The 18,789-nt window shown below is 39.0% G+C and overlaps 1 protein-coding gene across 1 annotated transcript; it reads left to right on the forward strand.

Moving 5' to 3' along the window:
* The first annotated feature begins 15,698 nt into the window (after positions 1-15,698).
* On the forward strand, positions 15,699-16,726 carry LOC130949371 (uncharacterized). Its single transcript, XM_057878114.1, has 2 exons — positions 15,699-16,035; positions 16,089-16,726. The coding sequence occupies exons 1-2, from the start codon at positions 15,699-15,701 to the stop codon at positions 16,724-16,726; spliced, it is 975 nt and encodes a 324-aa protein (XP_057734097.1).
* The last annotated feature ends 2,063 nt before the right edge of the window (positions 16,727-18,789 follow it).

The raw sequence follows: 18,789 nt of genomic DNA on the forward strand, positions 1-18,789 counted from the left end.
ATCAGGTTGGAATAGAATCCAGTGATTCTTTTGCGTCTGTCACTAACGCCCAGCCTTCAGGAGTTTGAAGCTCGTCACAGTCATTCAATCCCAGAATTCTACTCGGAATACCACAGACAAGGTTAGACTTTCCGGATTCCCATGAATGCCGCCATCAATTCTAACTTATACCACGAAGATTCTGATTAAGGAATCCAAGAGATATGCGCCCGGTCTAAGGTAGAACGGAAGTGGTTGTTAATCACGTGCGTTCATCGGTGAGAATGATGATGAGTGTCATGGATCATCATATTCATCAAGTTGAAGTGCAACGAATATCTTAGAACAGGAATAAATCGAATTGAATAGAAAATAGTAGTAATTGCATTAAAACTTGAGGTACAGCAGAGCTCCACACCCTTAATCTATGGTGTGTAGAAACTCCACCGTTGAAAATACATAAGTGAAAGGTCCAGGCATGGCCGAGAGGCCAGCCCCCAAGATCTGAGAACCAAACGTCCAAAGTTGAATAATACACTAGTAAAAAGTTCTATTTATACTAAACTAGCTACTAGGGTTTATAGGAGTAAGTAATTGATGCATAAATCCACTTCCGGAGCCCACTTGGTGTATGTTTGGGCTGAGCTTGATCTATCCACGAGCTGAGGCTTCTCTTGGAGTTGAACGCCAAGTTGTAACGTGTTTTGGGCGTTCAACTCTGGTTCGTGACGTGTTTCTGGCGTTTGACTCCAGAATGCAGCTTGGGACTGGCATTGAGCGCCAGTTAACATCGTTAATTCCCGAATAAAGTATGGACTATTATATATTTCTGGAAAGCTCTGGATGTCTACTTTCCAACGCCGTTGAGAGCACGCCATTTGGAGTTCTGTAGCTCCAGAAAATCCATTTCTAGTGCAGGGAGGTCAGATTCCAACAGCATCAGCAGTCCTTTGTCAGCAGTCCTTTGTCAGCCTCCTTCTCAGAGTTTTGCTCAGGTCCCTCAATTTCAGCCAGAAAATACCTGAAATTATAGAAAAACACACAAACTCATAGTAAAGTCTAGAAATGTGAATTTAGCATAAAAACTAATGAAAACATCCCTAAAAGTAACTAGATCATACTAAAAACTACCTAAAAATAATGCCAAAAAGCGTATAAATTATCCGCTCATCAGGTGTCTCCCACCTAGCACTTTTATTTATTGTCCTTAAGTTGGACTTATGGGGAGCTCCTCATCAAGTTGGTTTGTGCTTGAACTCATCTTGGAACTCCCACCAATGCTTGGTTCTCCAATAAGCTCCATCATTCAAAATTAATAGCTCCAAGCTTTGATGGAGTTCTTCACAAAACATGGGCTCCCAAACTTGATCCTCTTCCCACACTCTATTTTCACACCCGTCTTGAAGTTGATCGTTATTATTAGTCCATTCGGGTGGCTTGACTTTTGAATTCTCATGTAAGCGACCAAACATCATCTTAGACCCAAGCGATCTAGTTCTACACCCAACCATCATGATCTTTGATTTATATTGCCAACCACTAATCATCTCTCTTTTTCTCTTAAAGCCACAAATATGTCTAAGTTGACCATCCATTTCAAGCAAACCATATTCAAGGGGAATAATAAGTCTCAAGTGTAAGGAATTTACCCACTTGAATGAGAGAATGGATGGTGGTGGCTTAGGGAGAGGTATCTCCAATGTCCTTGCAAGCTCTACTCCCTTGTTTGCTTCCTTGATTGTCTCCACCTCTTCACAAAATTCTTCACTTTCAATCCTTTGTTCATCATTTTCATCTAGCTCTTCTCCATCACTCAAATAAAAAATGGGAGGTTGAGAGAAATTTACCTCCACATCACTTTCAAATTCATTGGGAGAAGGTTCTTCAAATTCAAAGGATTCTTCACCAAGAAGATTGGATGCATGATCTTCATCACCAAGGGAACTCAAATCTTGCTTCATTCCTTCCAAGTCTTCATTCAACAATTGCCTTGGAGGTTATGCACTCTCCTCCTCAATATCAAATTCACTCTTCTTGGAAGAATTCTCTATGATTTTAGCTTCCCAAGGAGGTTCTGCATCTCCTAAGTCTTCAACCACTTCTTGCCCTTTTAGGCTTACTACCTTGGTTAAGGTAGCTACAAATATGATTTTAGGCTTACTACCTTGGTTAAGGTAGCTACAAATTCTAGTGTCTCCCTTTGCATTTCTCCTTGCCCTTGAAGTATAAGGCTAAGGATTTCATCCATTGAGGATTGAAGTGGATAAGAGGGTTCATTGCCTTGGAGAAAAGGTTCATTATAGGAAAGTGGTTCTTCTTGGTACGGATGTGGTAGTGTGTATTGAAGTGGTTCTTGGGAGTAGTAATCTTGGAATGGTGGTTCCATGTAGGGTTCATGTGGTTCAAAAGGTGGTTAGTATGGTGGATATGGATCAAGGTCATATGGATGTGTTTGGTGAAAATAGGCTTGTGAGTGTGGTTGAGGTTCATGTTGAGGATATGACTTATAGGCATATGGTGGTGGTTCTTGAAAATCACAAGGAGATTCACCATAGCCATTTGGAGTTCTGTAGCTCCAGAAAATCCATTTCGAGTGAAGGGAGGTCAGATTCCAACAGCATCAGCAGTCCTTTGTCAGCCTCCTTCTCAAAGTTTTGCTCAGGTCCCTCAATTACAGCCCGAAAATACCCGAAATTACAGAAAAACACACAAACTCATAGTAAAGTCCAGAAATATGAATTTAGCATAAAAACTAATGAAAACATCCCTAAAAGTAACTAGATCATACTAAAACTACCTAAAAACAATGCCAAAAAGCGTATAAATTATCCGCTCATCACAACACCAAACTTAAATTGTTGCTTGTCCCCAAGCAACTGAAAATCAATTAGGATAAAAAGAAGAGAATATACTATAAATCCCAGAATATCAATGAATATTAATTCTAATTAGATGAGCGGGACTTGTAGCTTTTTGCTTCTGAACAGTTTTGGCATCTCACTTTTTCCTTTGAAGTTTAAAATGATTGGCTTCTCTAGGAACTTAGAATTTCGGATAGTGTTATTGATTTTCCTAGTTAAGTATGTTGATTCTTGAACACAGCTACTTTTATGAGTCTTGGCCGTGGCCCTAAGCATTTTGTTTTCCAGTATTACCACCGGATACATAAATGCCACAGACACATGACTGGGTGAACCTTTTCAGATTGTGACTCGGCTTTGCTAGAGTCCCCAGTTAGAGGTGTCCAGAGCTCTTAAGCACACTCTTTTTGCTTTGGATCACGACTTTAACCACTCAGTCTCAAGCTTTTCACTTGGACCTTCATGACACAAGCACATGGTTAGGGACAGCTTGATTTAGCCACTTAAGCCTGGATTTTATTTCCTTGGGCCCTCCTATCCATTGATGCTCAAAGCCTTGGATCCTTTTTACCCTTGCCTTTTGGTTTTAAGGGCTATTGGCTTTTTCTGCTTGCTTTTTCTTTTTCTTTCTATTTTTTTTCGCTACTTTTTTTCGCAAGCTTTTTACTTTTTCACTGCTTTTTCTTGCTTCAAGAATCAATTTTATGATTTTTCAGATCATCAATAACATTTCTCTTGTTCATCATTCTTTCAAGAGCCAACAATTTTAACATTCATAAACAACAAGATCAAAAATATGCACTGTTCAAGCATTCATTCAGAAAACAAAAAGTATTGCCACCACATCAATATAATTAAACTAAATTCAAGGATAATTTCGAAATTCATGTACTTCTTGTTCTTTTGAATTAGAAACATTTTTCATTTAAGAGAGGTGAAGGATTCATGGAATTATTCATAACTTTAAGACATAGTTACTAAATACTAATGATCATGAAGTAGAGACACAAAACATAGATGAACATATAACATAAAAACCGAACAGCAGAAAAATTAAGAACAAGGAATGAGTCCACCTTAGTGGCGTCTTCTTCTTGAAGGTCCAATAATGTCCTTAAGCTCTTCTATGTCCCTCCCTTGCCTTTGTTGCTCCTCCCTCATTGCTCTTTGATCTTCTCTAATTTCATGGAGAATGATGGAGTGCTATTGATGTTCCACCCTTAATTGATCCACATTGTAACTCAAATCTTCTAGAGAAGTGTTGAGTTGTTCCCAATAGTTGTTGGGAGGAAAGTGCATCCCTTGAGGCATCTCAGGAATTTCTTGATGATGAGCTTCCTCATGCATCTCTTGAGATCCGTGGATGGTCTCTCTTGTTTGCTCCATTCTCTTCTTGGTGATGGGCTTATCCTCTTCAATGAGGATGTCTCCTTCTATGATAACTCCAGCTGAGTAACATAGATGGCAAATAAGATGAGGAAAAGCTAGCCTTGCCGTGGTGGAGGACTTTTTGGCTATTTTGTAGAGTTCAAAAGGGATGACTTCATGAACTTCTACTTCCTCTCCATTCATGATGCTATGAATCATGATGGCCCGATCCACAGTAACTTCGGATCGGTTGCTAGTGGGGATGATGGAGCGTTGGATGAACTCCAACCATCCTCTAGGCACAGGCTTTAGGTCCAGTCTTCTCAGTTGAACTGGCTTGTCTCTTGAGTCTCTTTTCCATTGAGCTCCTTCCACACATATGTCCATGAGGACTTGGTCCAACCTTTGATTAAAGTTGACCCTTCTAGTGTAGGGGCGTTCGTCTCCTTGCATCATGGGCAAGTTGAATGCCAACCTCACATTTTCCAAACTAAAATCTAAGTATTTCCCCCGAACCATTGTAAGATAATTCTTTGGATTCGGGTTCACACTTTGATCATGGTTCCTAGTGATCCATGCATTAGCATAGAACTGTTGAACCATTAAAATTCCGACTTGTTGCATGGGGTTGGTTAGAACTTCCCAACCTCTTCTTTGGATCTCATGTCGGATTTCCGGATACTCATTTTTCTTGAGACCTCAGGGATCACCTTCTTCTTTGCCACAACATCATAGAAGTGGTCTTGATGGGCTTTGGAGATGAATCTTTCCATCTCCCATGACTCGGAGGTGAAAGCTTTTGTCTTCCCTTTCCCTTTTCTAGAGGATTCTCTGGCCTTAGGTGCCATCAATGGTAGTGGAAAAACAAAAAGCTTATGTTTTTACGACACCAAACTTAAAAAATTGCTCGTCCTCGAGCAAGAGAAGAAAGAAAATAAGAAGAAGAAGAGAAAATATGGAGGAAAGTGAGGGGAAAGGTGTATTCGGCCAAGGTGTAGAAGAGGGGGTTGTGTTGTGTAAAAATTAAGGAAATGGAGTGGTTTATATAGTGAGGGAAGAGAGGGTAGGTGCGGCTATTTAGGGTGGGTTTGGGTGGGAAAGAATTTTGAATTTTGAAGGTAGGTGGGGTTTATGGGAAAGAGTGGAAGGATGTGAGTGGTGAAGGGGGTAATTGGGAAGAGAGATTGAGGTGATTGGTGAAGGGTTTTTGGGAAAGTGTGTTATAGGATTATTAGGAGGTAAGGTGAGAATATGTTAGGTGGGGATCCTGTGGGGTCCACAGATCCTAAGATGATCCTGTGGGGTCCACAGATCCTGAGGTGTCAAGAATTTACATCCCTGCACCGATTAGGCATTTAGAATGCCTTTGCATACTATTCTGGCGTTTAAACGCCGAAATGATGCACGTTATGGGCGTTCAACGCCCATGTGCAGCATGTTTCTGGCGTTGAACGCCAGTTCCATGCTTGTTTCTGGCATTCAGCACCAGCTTTCCTCAGGGCATATTCCTGGCGTTTGAACGCCAGGATGTTGCTTGTTTCTGGCGTTCAGCGCCAGATCCATGCTCTGTTCTGGCGTTGAACGCCAGCCAGATGCTCCTTACTGGCGTTTAAACGCCAGTAAGTCCTTCCTCCAGGGTGTGATTTTTCTTCTGATGTTTTTGATTCTGTTTTTAATTTTAGTATTTTTTTCGTGACTCCACATGATCATGAACCTACTAAAACACAAAATAACAATAAAATAAAAATAAAATTAGATAAATAAAAATTGGGTTGCCTTCCAACAAGCGCTCTTTTAATGTCACTAGCTTGACAGTGGGCTTTCATAGAGCCTTAGAGAAGTTCAGAGCATGATGAGGGCCTCCCAACACCAAACTTAGAGTTTGAATGTGGGGTTTTCTCAACACCAAACTTAGAGTTTGGTTGTGGCCTCCCAACACCAAACTTAGAGTTTAACTGTAGGGGCTTTGTTTGACTCTGTACTGAGAGAAGCTTTTCATGCTTCCTCTCTATGGTTGCAGAGGAAGAGCCTTGTGCCTTAAACACAAGGGAGTCCCCATTCAATTAAAGGACTAATTCTCCACTGTTAACATCAATCACAGCTTCTGCTGTGGCTAGGAAAGGTCTCCCAAGGATGATGCATTCATCCTCCTCCTTCCTAGTGTCTAAGATTATGAAATCAGCAGGGATGTAAAAGCCTTCAACCTTTACTAACACATCCTCTACTAATCCATAAGCTTGTCTTACTGACTTGTCTGCCAATTGTAATGAGAATAAGGCAGGCTGTACCTCAATGATCCCTAGTTTTCCCATTACAGAGAGTGGCATAAGATTTATGCCTGACCCCAGGTCACACAGAGCCTTGTTAAAGGTCATGGTGCCTATGGTACAGGGTATTAAGAATTTACCAAGATCTTGTCTATTTTGAGGTAAAGTTTTCTGAACCCATGTATCTAGTTCACTAATGAGCAAGGGAGGTTCACCTTCCCAAGTCTCATTACTAAACAACTTGGCATTCAGCTTCATGATAGCTCCTAAATATTGAGCAACTTGCTCTCCAGTTACATCTTCATCCTCTTCAGAGGAAGAATAATTTTTAGAGCTCATGAATGGCAGAAGAAGATTTATTGGAATCTCTATGGTCTCTATGTGAGCCTCAGATTCCTTTAGGTCCTCAATAGGGGATTCCTTCTTGCTCAGAGGACGTCCCAGGAGGTCTTCCTCACTAGGATTTTCGTCCTTCTCCTCCCTTATGCATTCGGTCATATTGATTATATCAATGGCTTTGCACTCTCCTTTTGGATTCTCTTCTGTATTGCTTGGGAGAATACTGGGAGGAGTTTCAATGACTTTCTTACTCAGCTGGCCCACTTGTGCCTCCAAATTTTTGATGGAGGACCTTGTTTCACTCATGAAACTTAAAGTGGTCTTAGACAGATCAGAGACTATGTTTGCTAAGTTAGAACTGCTCTACTCAGAATTCTTTGTCTGTTGCTGAGAAGATGATGGAAAAGGCTTGCTATTGCTGAACCTGTTTCTTCCACCATTATTAAAGCCTTGTTGAGGCTTTTGTTGATCCTTCCATGAGAAAATTGGATGATTTCTCCATGATAAATTATAGGTTTTTTCATAAGGTTCACCCATGTAATTTACCTCTGCTATTGCAGGATTCTCAAGATCATAAGCTTCTTCAGAAGCTGTCTCTTTAGTACTGTTGGATGCATTTTGCCATCCATTCAGACTTTGAGAAATCATGTTGACTTGCTGAGTCAACACTTTGTTCTGAGCCAATATGGCATTCAGAGCATCAATTTCAAGAACTCCCTTCCTCTGAGGCGTCCCATTATTCACGGAATTCCTCTCAGAAGTGTACATGAATTGGTTATTTGCAGCCATGTCAATAAGTTCTTGAGCTTCTGCAGGCATTTTCTTTAGGTGAATGGATCCACCTGCAGAATGGTCCAATGACATCTTGGAAAACTCAGATAGACCATAATAGAATATATCTAATATGGTCCATTCTGAAAACATATCAGAAGGACACTTTTTGGTCATCTGCTTGTATCTTTCCCAAGCTTCATAGAGGGATTCACCATATTTTTGTTTGAAGGTCTGAACATCCACTCTAAGCTTGTTCAGCTTTTGAGGAGGAAAGAATTTATCCAAGAAGGCCGTGACCAACTTATCCCAGGAGTCCAGGCTATCTTTAGGTTGTGAGTCCAACCATGTTCTAGCTCTGTCTCTTACAGCAAAAGGGAAAAGCATGAGCCTGTAGACTTCAGGATCTACTCCATTCGTCTTAACAGTCTCACAAATCTGCAAGAACTCAATTAAAAGCTGGTAAGGATCTTCAGATGGAAGTCCATAAAACTTGCAGTTCTGTTGCATTAAAGCAACTAATTGAGGTTTCAGCTCAAAATTGTTTGCTCCAATGGCAGGAATGGAGATGCTTCTTCCATCAAACTTGGACGTGGGTTTAGTAAAATCACCAAGCATCCTCCTTGCATTATTGTTGTTGGGTTCGACTGCCATCTCCTTCTCTTGTTCGAAAATTTCAGAAAGGTTGCCTCTGGATTGTTGTAATTTAGCTTCTCTTAGTTTTCTCTTCAGAGTCCTTTCAGGTTTAGGATCAGCTTCAACAAGAGTGCCTTTTTCCTTGTTCCTGCTCATATGAAAGAAAAGAGAACAAGAAAAGAAGAGCAATCCTCCATGTCACAGTAAAGAGGATCGTTATTGTTAGTAGAAGAAGAAAGGGAATAGGAAGGAGAAGAGGAAAATTCGAACTCAAAGAGAGGGGGTTCGAATTTTAGGATGAAGAGAAGTGTTAGTAAATAAATAAATAAATAGAAGAAGAGAAGATGGAAGATTTCAAAAATTAATTTTGAAAAAGTAGTTAATGATTTTCGAAAATTAAAGATAAGATAGAATTAAAATTAAAATTTAAAACAATTAGTTAATTAAAAAGAATTTTTGAAAAAGGGATGAGATATTTTCGAAAATTAGAGCGGGAGAAGTAGTTAGTCGGTTTTGAAAAAGATAAGAAACAAACAAAAAAGACAAATAGTTAGTTGAAAAAGATATAAAAATCAAATTTGAAAAGATAAGAAGATAAGAAGTTAGATAAGATATTTTGAAATCAAATTTTGAAAAAGATATGATAAAAAGATAAGATAAGAAGATATGATAAAAAGATAGGATTGGAAAAGATTTAATTTTTAAAATTAAAATTAATTACTTAACTAACAAGAAACTAAAAGAGAAGATTCTAGAATTTAAAGATTGAACCTTTTTTAAGAAGAAAGTAACAAACTTCAAATTTTTGAATCAATCATATTAATTGTTAGTAAATTTTCGAAAATTTTGAAATAAAATTAAGAAAAAGATTTTGAAAATAAATTTTAAAAATTTCAAAAATTATAAAAAAAATGAAAAAGATTTGATTTTTGAAAAAGATTTTGAAAAGATAGGATTTTTAAATTTGAAAATTTGACTTGACTTGTAAGAAACAACTAATTTTAAAAATTTTTGACTAAGTCAACTCAAATTTTCAAAAATTATGAGAAAATTAAGGAAAAGATATTTTTTTGATTTTTTTGAATTTTTAATGATGAGAGAGAAAAACATAAAAATGACCCAAAACATGAAAATTTTGTATCAAAACACATGATGCATGTAAGAACACTATGAATGTCAAGATGAACACCAAGAACACTTTGAAGATCATGATGAACATCAAGAACATATTTTTGAAAAATTTTTGATGCAAAGAAAACATGCAAGACACCAAACTTAGAATTCTTTAATGCTTGGACTCTAACAAACAAAAAATGCATATGAAAAATAACATGCAACACAAAACAAGAAAATATCAAGATCAAACAAGAAGACTTACCAAGAACAACTTGAAGATCATGAAGAACACTATGAATGCATGAATTTTCAGAAAATGCAAGAAAAAAATTTTTTAAAGCATGCAATTGACACCAAACTTAAAAATTGACTCAAGACTCAAACAAGAAACACAAAATATTTTTGGTTTTTATGATTTTATGATTTTGTTTTTGTATTTTTATTATTTTTTTCGAAAATATTCTTTAGAAAAACGAAAATAAAAAAATTTTTTGAAAGATTTTTGAAAACTTTTTTGAAAAGAAAATAAAAAGAAAATTACCTAATCTGAGCAACAAGATGAACCGTCAGTTGTCCATACTCGAACAATCCCCGGAAACGGCGCCAAAAACTTGGTGGACGAAATAGTGATCATCAACAATGGCTCCAAAGGCTTGGTGCTCTCAAACGTGAATCACACTTTGTCACAACTCCGCACAACTAACCAGCAAGTGTACTGGGTCGTCCAAGTAATACCTTACTTGAGTAAGGGTCGATCCCACAGAGATTGTTGGTATGAAGCAAGCTATGGTCATCTTGTAAATCCCAGTCAGGTGGATTTAATTGGATTAAGAGATTATAGTATACGCGAAGGAATAAAGATAAATAGAAAATAAAGATAAAGTTACTCATGTGACCATGGGAGTTCTTTGAGTACTCAAGCATTGAGAGGCTAATAAGCTTACTACCTTGGTTAAGGTAGCTACAAATTCTAGTGTCTCCCTTTGCATTTCTCCTTGCCCTTGAAGTATAAGGCTAAGGATTTCATCCATCGAGGATTGGAGTGGATAAGAGGGTTCATTGTCTTGGAGAAAAGGTTCATTATAGGAAAGTGGTTCTTCTTGGTACGGATGTGGTAGTGTGTATTGAGGTGGTTCTTGGGAGTAGTAATCTTAGAATGGTGGCTCCATGTAGGGCTCATGTGGTTCAAAAGGTGGTTGGTATGGTGGATATGGATCAAGGTCATACGGATGTGTTTGGTGAAAATAGGCTTGTGAGTGTGGTTGAGGTTCATGTTGAGGATATGACTCATAGGCATATGGTGGTGGTTCTTGAAAATCACAAGGAGATTCACCATAGCCATTGGATTGACATGCATCATAGAATGGATCTTCTTCATAGTGAATTAGTGGAGGTTGTTGCCATGAAGATTGATCATATGCATATGGCTCCTCCCATGTTTGATTATCCCATTCTTGATACACATTCTCATTGAAGCTCTCATTGCCTACAACATAGTTAGAACCAAACTCATAGCCGAAGTGAGAATTCATAGTGGAGAAACAAAATAAAACTAACAAAAACTAGAAAACAAGCAAAAGACAAGCTATTCACAATATTCACATATATACAATAACCAATAACATAACACCATTGCAATTCCCCGGCAATGGCGCCATTTTAATGATTGGATTTTTGATGGTATAGAAATTCACAAATGAATTCTCGTTGCAAGTATAGTTTCTAAACCAATCAATAATCCTTTCATACAAAAAGTTGTTTGTCACTAGTACAAACCCCTAAAATCTATAAACCGAAGTATTAAACCTCGGGTCGTTCTCCCTAGGAATTACAATAAAGTGTCTTATTATTGGTTATGAGTTATTTTGGGGTTTTGAGATTTTAGACAAGAAATATAAACGGCAAAGAAAATAAACTAACAACTAACAAAGCTCTTGGCAAGATATGAGAACTAGAAGTCCTATCCTAGTCATCCTCCTCAATTGTGACTACAAATTGTTCATTGCTACCACTTAGGCAACCTCTAATCATGGAGGGAAGTCAAGTGGATGAATCAATTTGATTCCTCAAATCCTAGTCAACTCCTAAAGGAAAGACTAGCTTTAGAGGCATTCAAATCAATTAGCAACTTCTAATTATCAATCAACAAAGGAATTAGATAACTCAAGAGTCACTAATTACTCTACCTAGGCCAAGAGGAACAAAATCTATACTAAAATCCAACCAAGCATTTCATCAAACACTTGGGAGGTACAAAAGAAAAGCATAGTAAATTGATGACAAGAGTAGAATCTAACAACAATTATTGAAAGGAATTAACAACAACAATCAAAAGAAACACAATTATTATGAATTACCTTGAATTAAATTGGAAGAAAGTAGAAGAGACAAGAGGATATCTACAATAAAGTACAAGAACAACATAAAGGAAATTACAACAAAAGAGTAGAAGAATGATGAATGTAACAACAAAGACTTGAGAGGTAGAAGAAGATGAAAGCATGAATTAAAACCTAGATCTAAGATTATTGAACTAAACCTAATCCTAATTCTAGAGAGAAGTGAGAGCTTCTCTCTCTAGAAACTAACTCTAACTACTAAACTAAGCTAAACTAAACTAATGGTAACTAGATGTCTCATCCCTCTTCAATCCTTGGCTTAAATAGCATCAGAAATGAGTTGGATTGGGCCCACAAGTCTTTTAAAATCGCTGGCCACGAGTTGCATTAAGTGAATCATGTGCCACCATCGGCGCGTACAAGTACCGTGCACGTGCGTGCCCCTATACGCGATGCAACTATGGCAAATCTTATATCATTTTGAAGCCCCGGATGTTAGCTTTCCAACGCAACTAAAACTGCATCATTTGAACCTTTGTAGCTCAAGTTATGATTGATTAAGTGCGAAGAGGTCGGCTTGACAGCTTTTGCGATTCTTACATTTCTTCATGAGTTCTCCATTTTTACATGCTTTTCCTTCATTCCCTTGATCCAATCTTTGCCTCCTAAATCTGAAATCACTTAACAAACATATCAAGGCTTCTAATGGAATCAAGGTGAATTAAATTTAGCTATTTTAAGTCCTAAAAAGCATGTTTTCACTCTTAAGCACAATTAAAAGAGAAGTTATAAAACCATGCTATTTCATTGGATAAATGTGGGTTAAAGGTTATAAAATCCCCTAAATCAAGCACAAGATAAACCCTACAAATGGGGTTTATCTCGCGTACGCATGCTTACTGACACATACGCGTGGATCGCAAAAACCCATCGATGCGTACTCGTGACCCACGCGTACGCGTGACGCACGCACGTGACCTCTTTAATGAAAACGTGACTGGCGATTTCAGGGGAGCTTCAGACCCAGTTTTGAGTAGAATTCTGGCAGGAAAAGACATAAAGGACCAAGGATTGAATGAGATTATCATCTATTACACATATTTAGTTAGTTTTGGGTAGTTACATATTTTAGAGAGAGAAACTCTAACTTCTCTCTAGTTTTTGGCTTTCTCATCTCCAATTGCACTTGGATCCCTTGCTTAGATCTGAATTTGATTCAATTTTACATTGCTCTAGATTGTAGATCTTCTTCTTTTACTCTCAATTTAGTGTTCTTGTTGCTCTAGCATTGTAGATCTTGCATCTAGACCTTGTTACTTTGATTTCTATTAATGGATTGAGGAATTTCATGTTTATTGTTGTTAGTTGCTTGATTGTTGTTAATTCTTTGTAATAGAAAGCTTTAATTCAATTTCTTTTCTCAATTTCATGATGTCTTCCATTATTGCTCACCAAATGTTTGAGAAAATATCAACTATAGATATGGAGTAGAATTTTCACTCTTGGCTTAGGGGTTGGATAATTGGAGACACTTAAATTGTAAAAGCTTTTGTTGATTGATAATTGGAAATTGCTAATTGGCTTGAATGACACTAACTCAAGTCTCTCCTTAGGATTTGACTAGGACTTGTGGACTCAATTTGATTATTTCCACTTGACTTTCTTCCATAGTTAGAGGTTAACTAAGTGGAGCAATAACCAATCCGTATCACAATTGTTGGCGACAATGAGGATAGGAATTCCAATTCCCAACCCTAGCCAAGGCTTTTATATTGATTGATTGTTATTCACTCTTGCTTAGTTCAATCTCTTGTGTCCTTTAGCCTACTTGATTACTTGTTCATTGCTTTCATGCAAGCTTATTTACATTTCTCGTATCCAACCTCAAATACCAAGAGAACTTCTAACCAATCATGTGCATCTTAGGGCAATTCCTAGGAAGAACGACTCGAGACTAATACTCTCAGTTATTGATTTGAATTGTGGACACACACATTCTTTTTTTGATGCATTATAGCTTGTTGGTTTAGACTATACTCATGACAAACTTATTTGGTAAAATTCTACACCGACAAAATATAGCTCATCAAAATGGAACCGTTGTCGGGGAGTTGCATATGTGTTCTATGTTGTTGGTTAGTGTAAATATGTTGATATGTAAATACTTGCATTTTCATTGATTGTTAGTTAGGATTAATCTTTGTTTAGTGCATTTTCTTGTCATGAGCTCTATGCCTCTTTCATTGAATGACGCGTTCACTACCGGATCCGAGCTTAGCTACTTTTGATCCCAAAATTGAGAGAACTTTACTCCATATTAGGCAAGCTTGGAGAAGGTTAGCTTTTGGAGGTGGTGAAAGGGTTCCTACCAATTCACCAACCTTATCCGAGATTGAATCGAAATCGTCTTCGAAGAAGGAACGATATACTCTTCCATCGATACTACTAATACTTCTTCTATTGATCTAGGTAGCGAAACTATGGCCGCTCGAAGGAGAGTCACTCTTAAAGAAGCCGGTGCTTCGGACTTTGTTCTTCAACCGCTTCAAGTGTGTCATCTGGAGTTAATCTTCAAGACCGCCTTGATTAATCTTCTACCCAAGTTTCATGGACTCTCCACCCAAGATCCTATTAGACACCTTAGGGACTTCCAAGGTGTATGTTCTACTACTAGGCGGGAAGGTTCCGATGAAGTTGCTATTTGGTTGTATGCTTTTCCCTTCTCTCTTGAGGGGCGAGCTAAAGAGTGGTTCTACACTTTGCCCAATGAGATTGTTAGCAATTGGGATTTGCTTAGAAGGAAATTCTTAGACAAATTCTTTCCTCCAGATTTGACGGATAGATTGAGGAAAGAGATTTCGTGCATTGTCCAAGGTGAAATGGAAAGTCTATATGAGTATTGGGAACTGTTTCGGAGCTTCTTGACTCATGCCCTCACCATATGATTGACACTCTAGTGTTGATTAGCTATTTTTGCCAAGGAATGAAACCACAAGACAAGATCCTCTTGGATGCTTCAAGCAACGGTTCCTTGACAAAGTATAGGACGGCGGAGGAAGCATGGCAATTAATCACTGATTTGGCTTAGTCCACCCAACATGCTAGACAAAGAAACAATCATCCAAAAGCCATCAATGAAGTTTCTTCTAGTGGTGAGACCACTGCCCTCACCAAAGCCTTGGGAAAGATGACTAGCATTCTTAAGCAACTCCAACTTAATCAACAACAATCTCCACCTCCTCATCAACAACAAAGTCAACAATTAGTTCCCCAATGAGTGTGCGGGATTTGCTCTTGTTACTCCCATTATATGGATGAATGTCCAAACCTCCAAGAAGACAATACCCTAGCGGCGGCCAATTCCTATTACAACTGCCCGAACCAAGGATATCACCAACAAGGAGGCAATTATAACCAAGGGGGTAATTACACCTAAAGTTGGCAAGAGAATTCCAACCAAGGTTGGAGGGATAACTATAATCAAGGAGGAAGGGATAATGGAGGGAACCAAAGATGGAACAACAACCATTAACAAAACCGATACCAACAAAACCCCCCATATCAAAACCAAAACTAAACCATACTAAACCTACTAAGCACCTCATCAAAGGCAAGCACCTCCACCCAACCTACCACAAATTACTTACCCCTCTTCATCCTCCAACCAAGACGAGTCAATCCGTTCTTTCATTCAAGGACAAAAAGATTTTCAAGCCTCGATTAGCTCGAGCATCAACGGTCTCACCTCTACCATCCAAGCTCTTCTTTCTCGCATGGAATCAACCTCTACCTCTAATGTTCAAGCCTCAAGTTCTAGTGCCTTACCCTCTCAACCTTTACCCAACCCCAAGGGTGGCATCAATGCCATCACCTTGAGGTCTGGCACCAAATTCAAAGAGAGGACTGAGCCAAGCCCAATAGAGGTCACCCAAGATGAGGATGTGGTTGAGATAGAAGAGGTTGAAGAAGAGGATGAAGCCTAAGAGGTAGTTGAAGAGGTGATTGCTCAACCAAGGGGCAGAATGCCTAAGGATGGGGATATCTTGCAAGAAGCTACTCCAATACAATTTCCTACATTGGCAAGGAAGACCAAGAAGCAAGTTGAGTTAGACCCCAAAATGGTGGAGATGTTCAAGAAAGTTGAGGTAATCATCCCTCTCTTTGATGTTATCTTCCAAGTGCCTAAATATGCAAAGTTTCTAAAGGACTTATGTATGCACAAGGAGAAAATTTGTGAATTAGAAACTATACCATTGGGGAGCTCAATTTCTGCTTTAATGGATGGTGTACCGGAAAAGTGTGGTGACCCTGGCCCTTGCTTAGTAACTTGCATCATAGATGGAGTCCAATTTGTTGATTGTATGTGCGATCTTGGTGCTTGTGTGAGTATTATGCCCTTGTCCATATATGAGGTCCTAAAGCTTTCATCATTGAAACGGTCGGCCGCCAGTTTGTTTTGGCGGACAAAAGCATAATCTTCGTGGTTGGTATAGCGGAGGATGTCCTAGTGAATATAAAGGGTTTGGTCTTTCCTATTGATTTCCATATTCTCAAGATGCCCCCTAGTGACTCTGGTAGAACATCATCTATTTTGCTTGGGAGGCCATTCTTAAAGACCTCCCGGTTCAAATTGGATGCGTTTTCGGGCACTTATTCGTTTGAGATCAATGGAAGAGAAGTGAGCTTTAATCTTGATGAAGCCATGAGGCATCCACCGGTGGATCACTCTATCTTCCGGTGTGATTTGATTGATAATGTTGTAGCCGAAGTCCAACAAGATGGCTTTGATGGAAAGAGTATGAATCAAGACCCAAGTGTGGAGAGTTCCCATGTATGTGAAGAAGATGCTTTATCACCTCCGATGATACCGGAAGACAAAGTGCCAAGACATGAACAAAATTCAGATTTGAAGCCACTCCCAACCCACCTAAAATATGCCTTTCTTGAGGAGAACCAAAAGTTCCCGGTAATAATTGCAAGGGAGCTCACCTCCCACCAAGAGGAGAAGTTGCTAAATGTCTTGAGCAGGAATAAGAAGGTCATTGGGTAGAGCTTAGCGGACTTGGTTGGCATTAGTCCCCAACTATGTGAACACCGAATCTTCCTAGAAGAAGGAGCCAAACCTGTGAGACCAACTCAAAAGCGTCTAAATCCTGCATTCTAGAGGTTGTGAAGAAGGATGTTACCTGGTTATTAGAAGCGGACATAATCTATCCGATTTCAGATAGTGAATGGGTGAGCCCCGTCCAAGTGGTTCCAAAGAAATCCGTGTTACTACAATCAAGAATGAACAATGGGAGCTTATAGCCACAAGAGTCCAAAACCCATGGAGGGTATGTATTGACTATCGGCGCTTAAACTTGGCCACTAGGAAGGATCACTTTTCGTTGCCCTTCATCGATCAAATGCTTGATCGCCTATGTGGTAAATCTCAAGACTGTTTCTTAGATGGATATTCCGGTTACTTTCAAATCCACATTGCTCCCAGAGACCAAGAAAAAACAACCTTCACATGCCCTTTCAGAACGTATGCATATAAAAGGATGCCATTTGGCTTGTGTAACGCACCGGCTACGTTCCAAAGGTGTATGACGAGTATATTTGCAGATCTCTTGGAGCAATGCATGGAGGTGTTCATGGATGATTTTAGTGTGTATGGGGACTCCTTTGATCTTTGCCTACACAATCTTGCAAAAGTATTAGAGAAGTGTACTAAATCAAACCTTGTGATAAATTTTGAGAAATGCCATTTTATGGTTAGACAAGGTATTGTTTTAGGCCACATTGTCTCTAATGATGGGATTTTCGTTGATCCAGCAAAGATCAATGTTATTTCTAGTTTGCCTTACCTCTCTTTTGTGAGGAAAGTTCGTGCATTTCTTGGACATGCAGGTTTTTACCGGCGATTTATTAAGGACTTTAGTAAGGTGGCATTACTTCTCTCTCGATTGTTGCAAAAGGATGTGGATTTTGATTTGAGTGAAGAGTGCATGGAGGCCTTTGACAAGCTCAAATTTGCTTTGACCCAAGCTCCCATAGTGAGAGGACTGGACTGGACTAGACCATTCGAGATCATGTGTGACACCTCAAACTATACGGTGGGAGCGGTGCTAGGTCAGCGCGAGGGTAAAACTCCTTATGTCATTGCCTGTGCCTCTAAGACTTTAGATGGAGTACAATACTATTACCGAGAAAGAATTGTTAGCTATTGTCTTTGCCTTGGACAAATTTCGGGCTTATTTACTTGGTTCTAAGGTGGTAGTATACTCCGATCATGCGGCATTGAAATATTTGTTGGCCAAAAAAGAATCCAAACCAAGGTTGATAAGATGGGTATTGCTATTGCAAGAATTTGACCTTGAAATCAAAGATAGGAGTGGTTCGCAAAACTTAGTGGCGGACCACTTGAGTTGCCTTGAGCACACAAAGGGTGATTCCACTCCTATTAATGATACCTTCCCTCTTGAGGGCTTGCTAGTAATCTCTGAAGTTATCCCTTGGTATGCACCTATTGCCAATTACTTGGTCGCTCGCACCTTTCCTCCCGATTTCTCACAACATCAAAAGGATAAGCTTAAAAGCGAATCTAAATATTATGTATGGGATGATCCGTACTTATGGAGATGTGGTGCCGATCAAGTAATTCGAAGGTGCATACCACAATCCAAGCATCAAACTATCTTGGGGGCTTGCCACTCTTCCGAGGGTGGTGACCATTTTGGTCCTCAAAGGACGGCTCGGAAGGTCTTGGGTTGTGGCTTTTGGTGGCCTACACTTTTCAAAGATGCATCTCTCTTTTGTAAATCATGTCTACCATGCCTTAGATTTGGAAATATCTCCAAGAAAGATGAAATACCCCCAACAAACTATGTTATTTTGTGAGATTTTTGATGTCTGGGGTATCAACTTCATGGAGCCCTTCCCAAATTCTAATGGTTTCATGTATATTCTTCTAGCTGTTGACTATGTTTCCAAGTGGGTGGAGGCAATCCCCATTAAAACTGATGATGCTAATGTAGTGCTTTCTTTTGTTCGGAATAATATTATTTGCCGCTTTGGATCACCACGAGTAATTGTGAGCGATCAAGGCTCGCATTTTTGCAACAAAAGAAT

This window comes from Arachis stenosperma, chromosome 9, assembly GCF_014773155.1.
Source record: "Arachis stenosperma cultivar V10309 chromosome 9, arast.V10309.gnm1.PFL2, whole genome shotgun sequence".
NCBI classification, from domain to species: domain Eukaryota; kingdom Viridiplantae; phylum Streptophyta; class Magnoliopsida; order Fabales; family Fabaceae; genus Arachis; species Arachis stenosperma.

What these genes read in the sequence shown, in the direction of transcription:
- LOC130949371 (XM_057878114.1), top strand. Translation starts at nt 15,699, where the DNA reads ATGCCTAAGGATGGGGATATCTTGCAAGAAGCTACTCCAATACAATTT. An exon ending in TGGAGTCCAATTTGTTGATT is followed by an intron (nt 16,036 to 16,088) that starts GTATGTGCGATC and finishes TCCATATATGAG; the next exon opens with GTCCTAAAGCTTTCATCATT.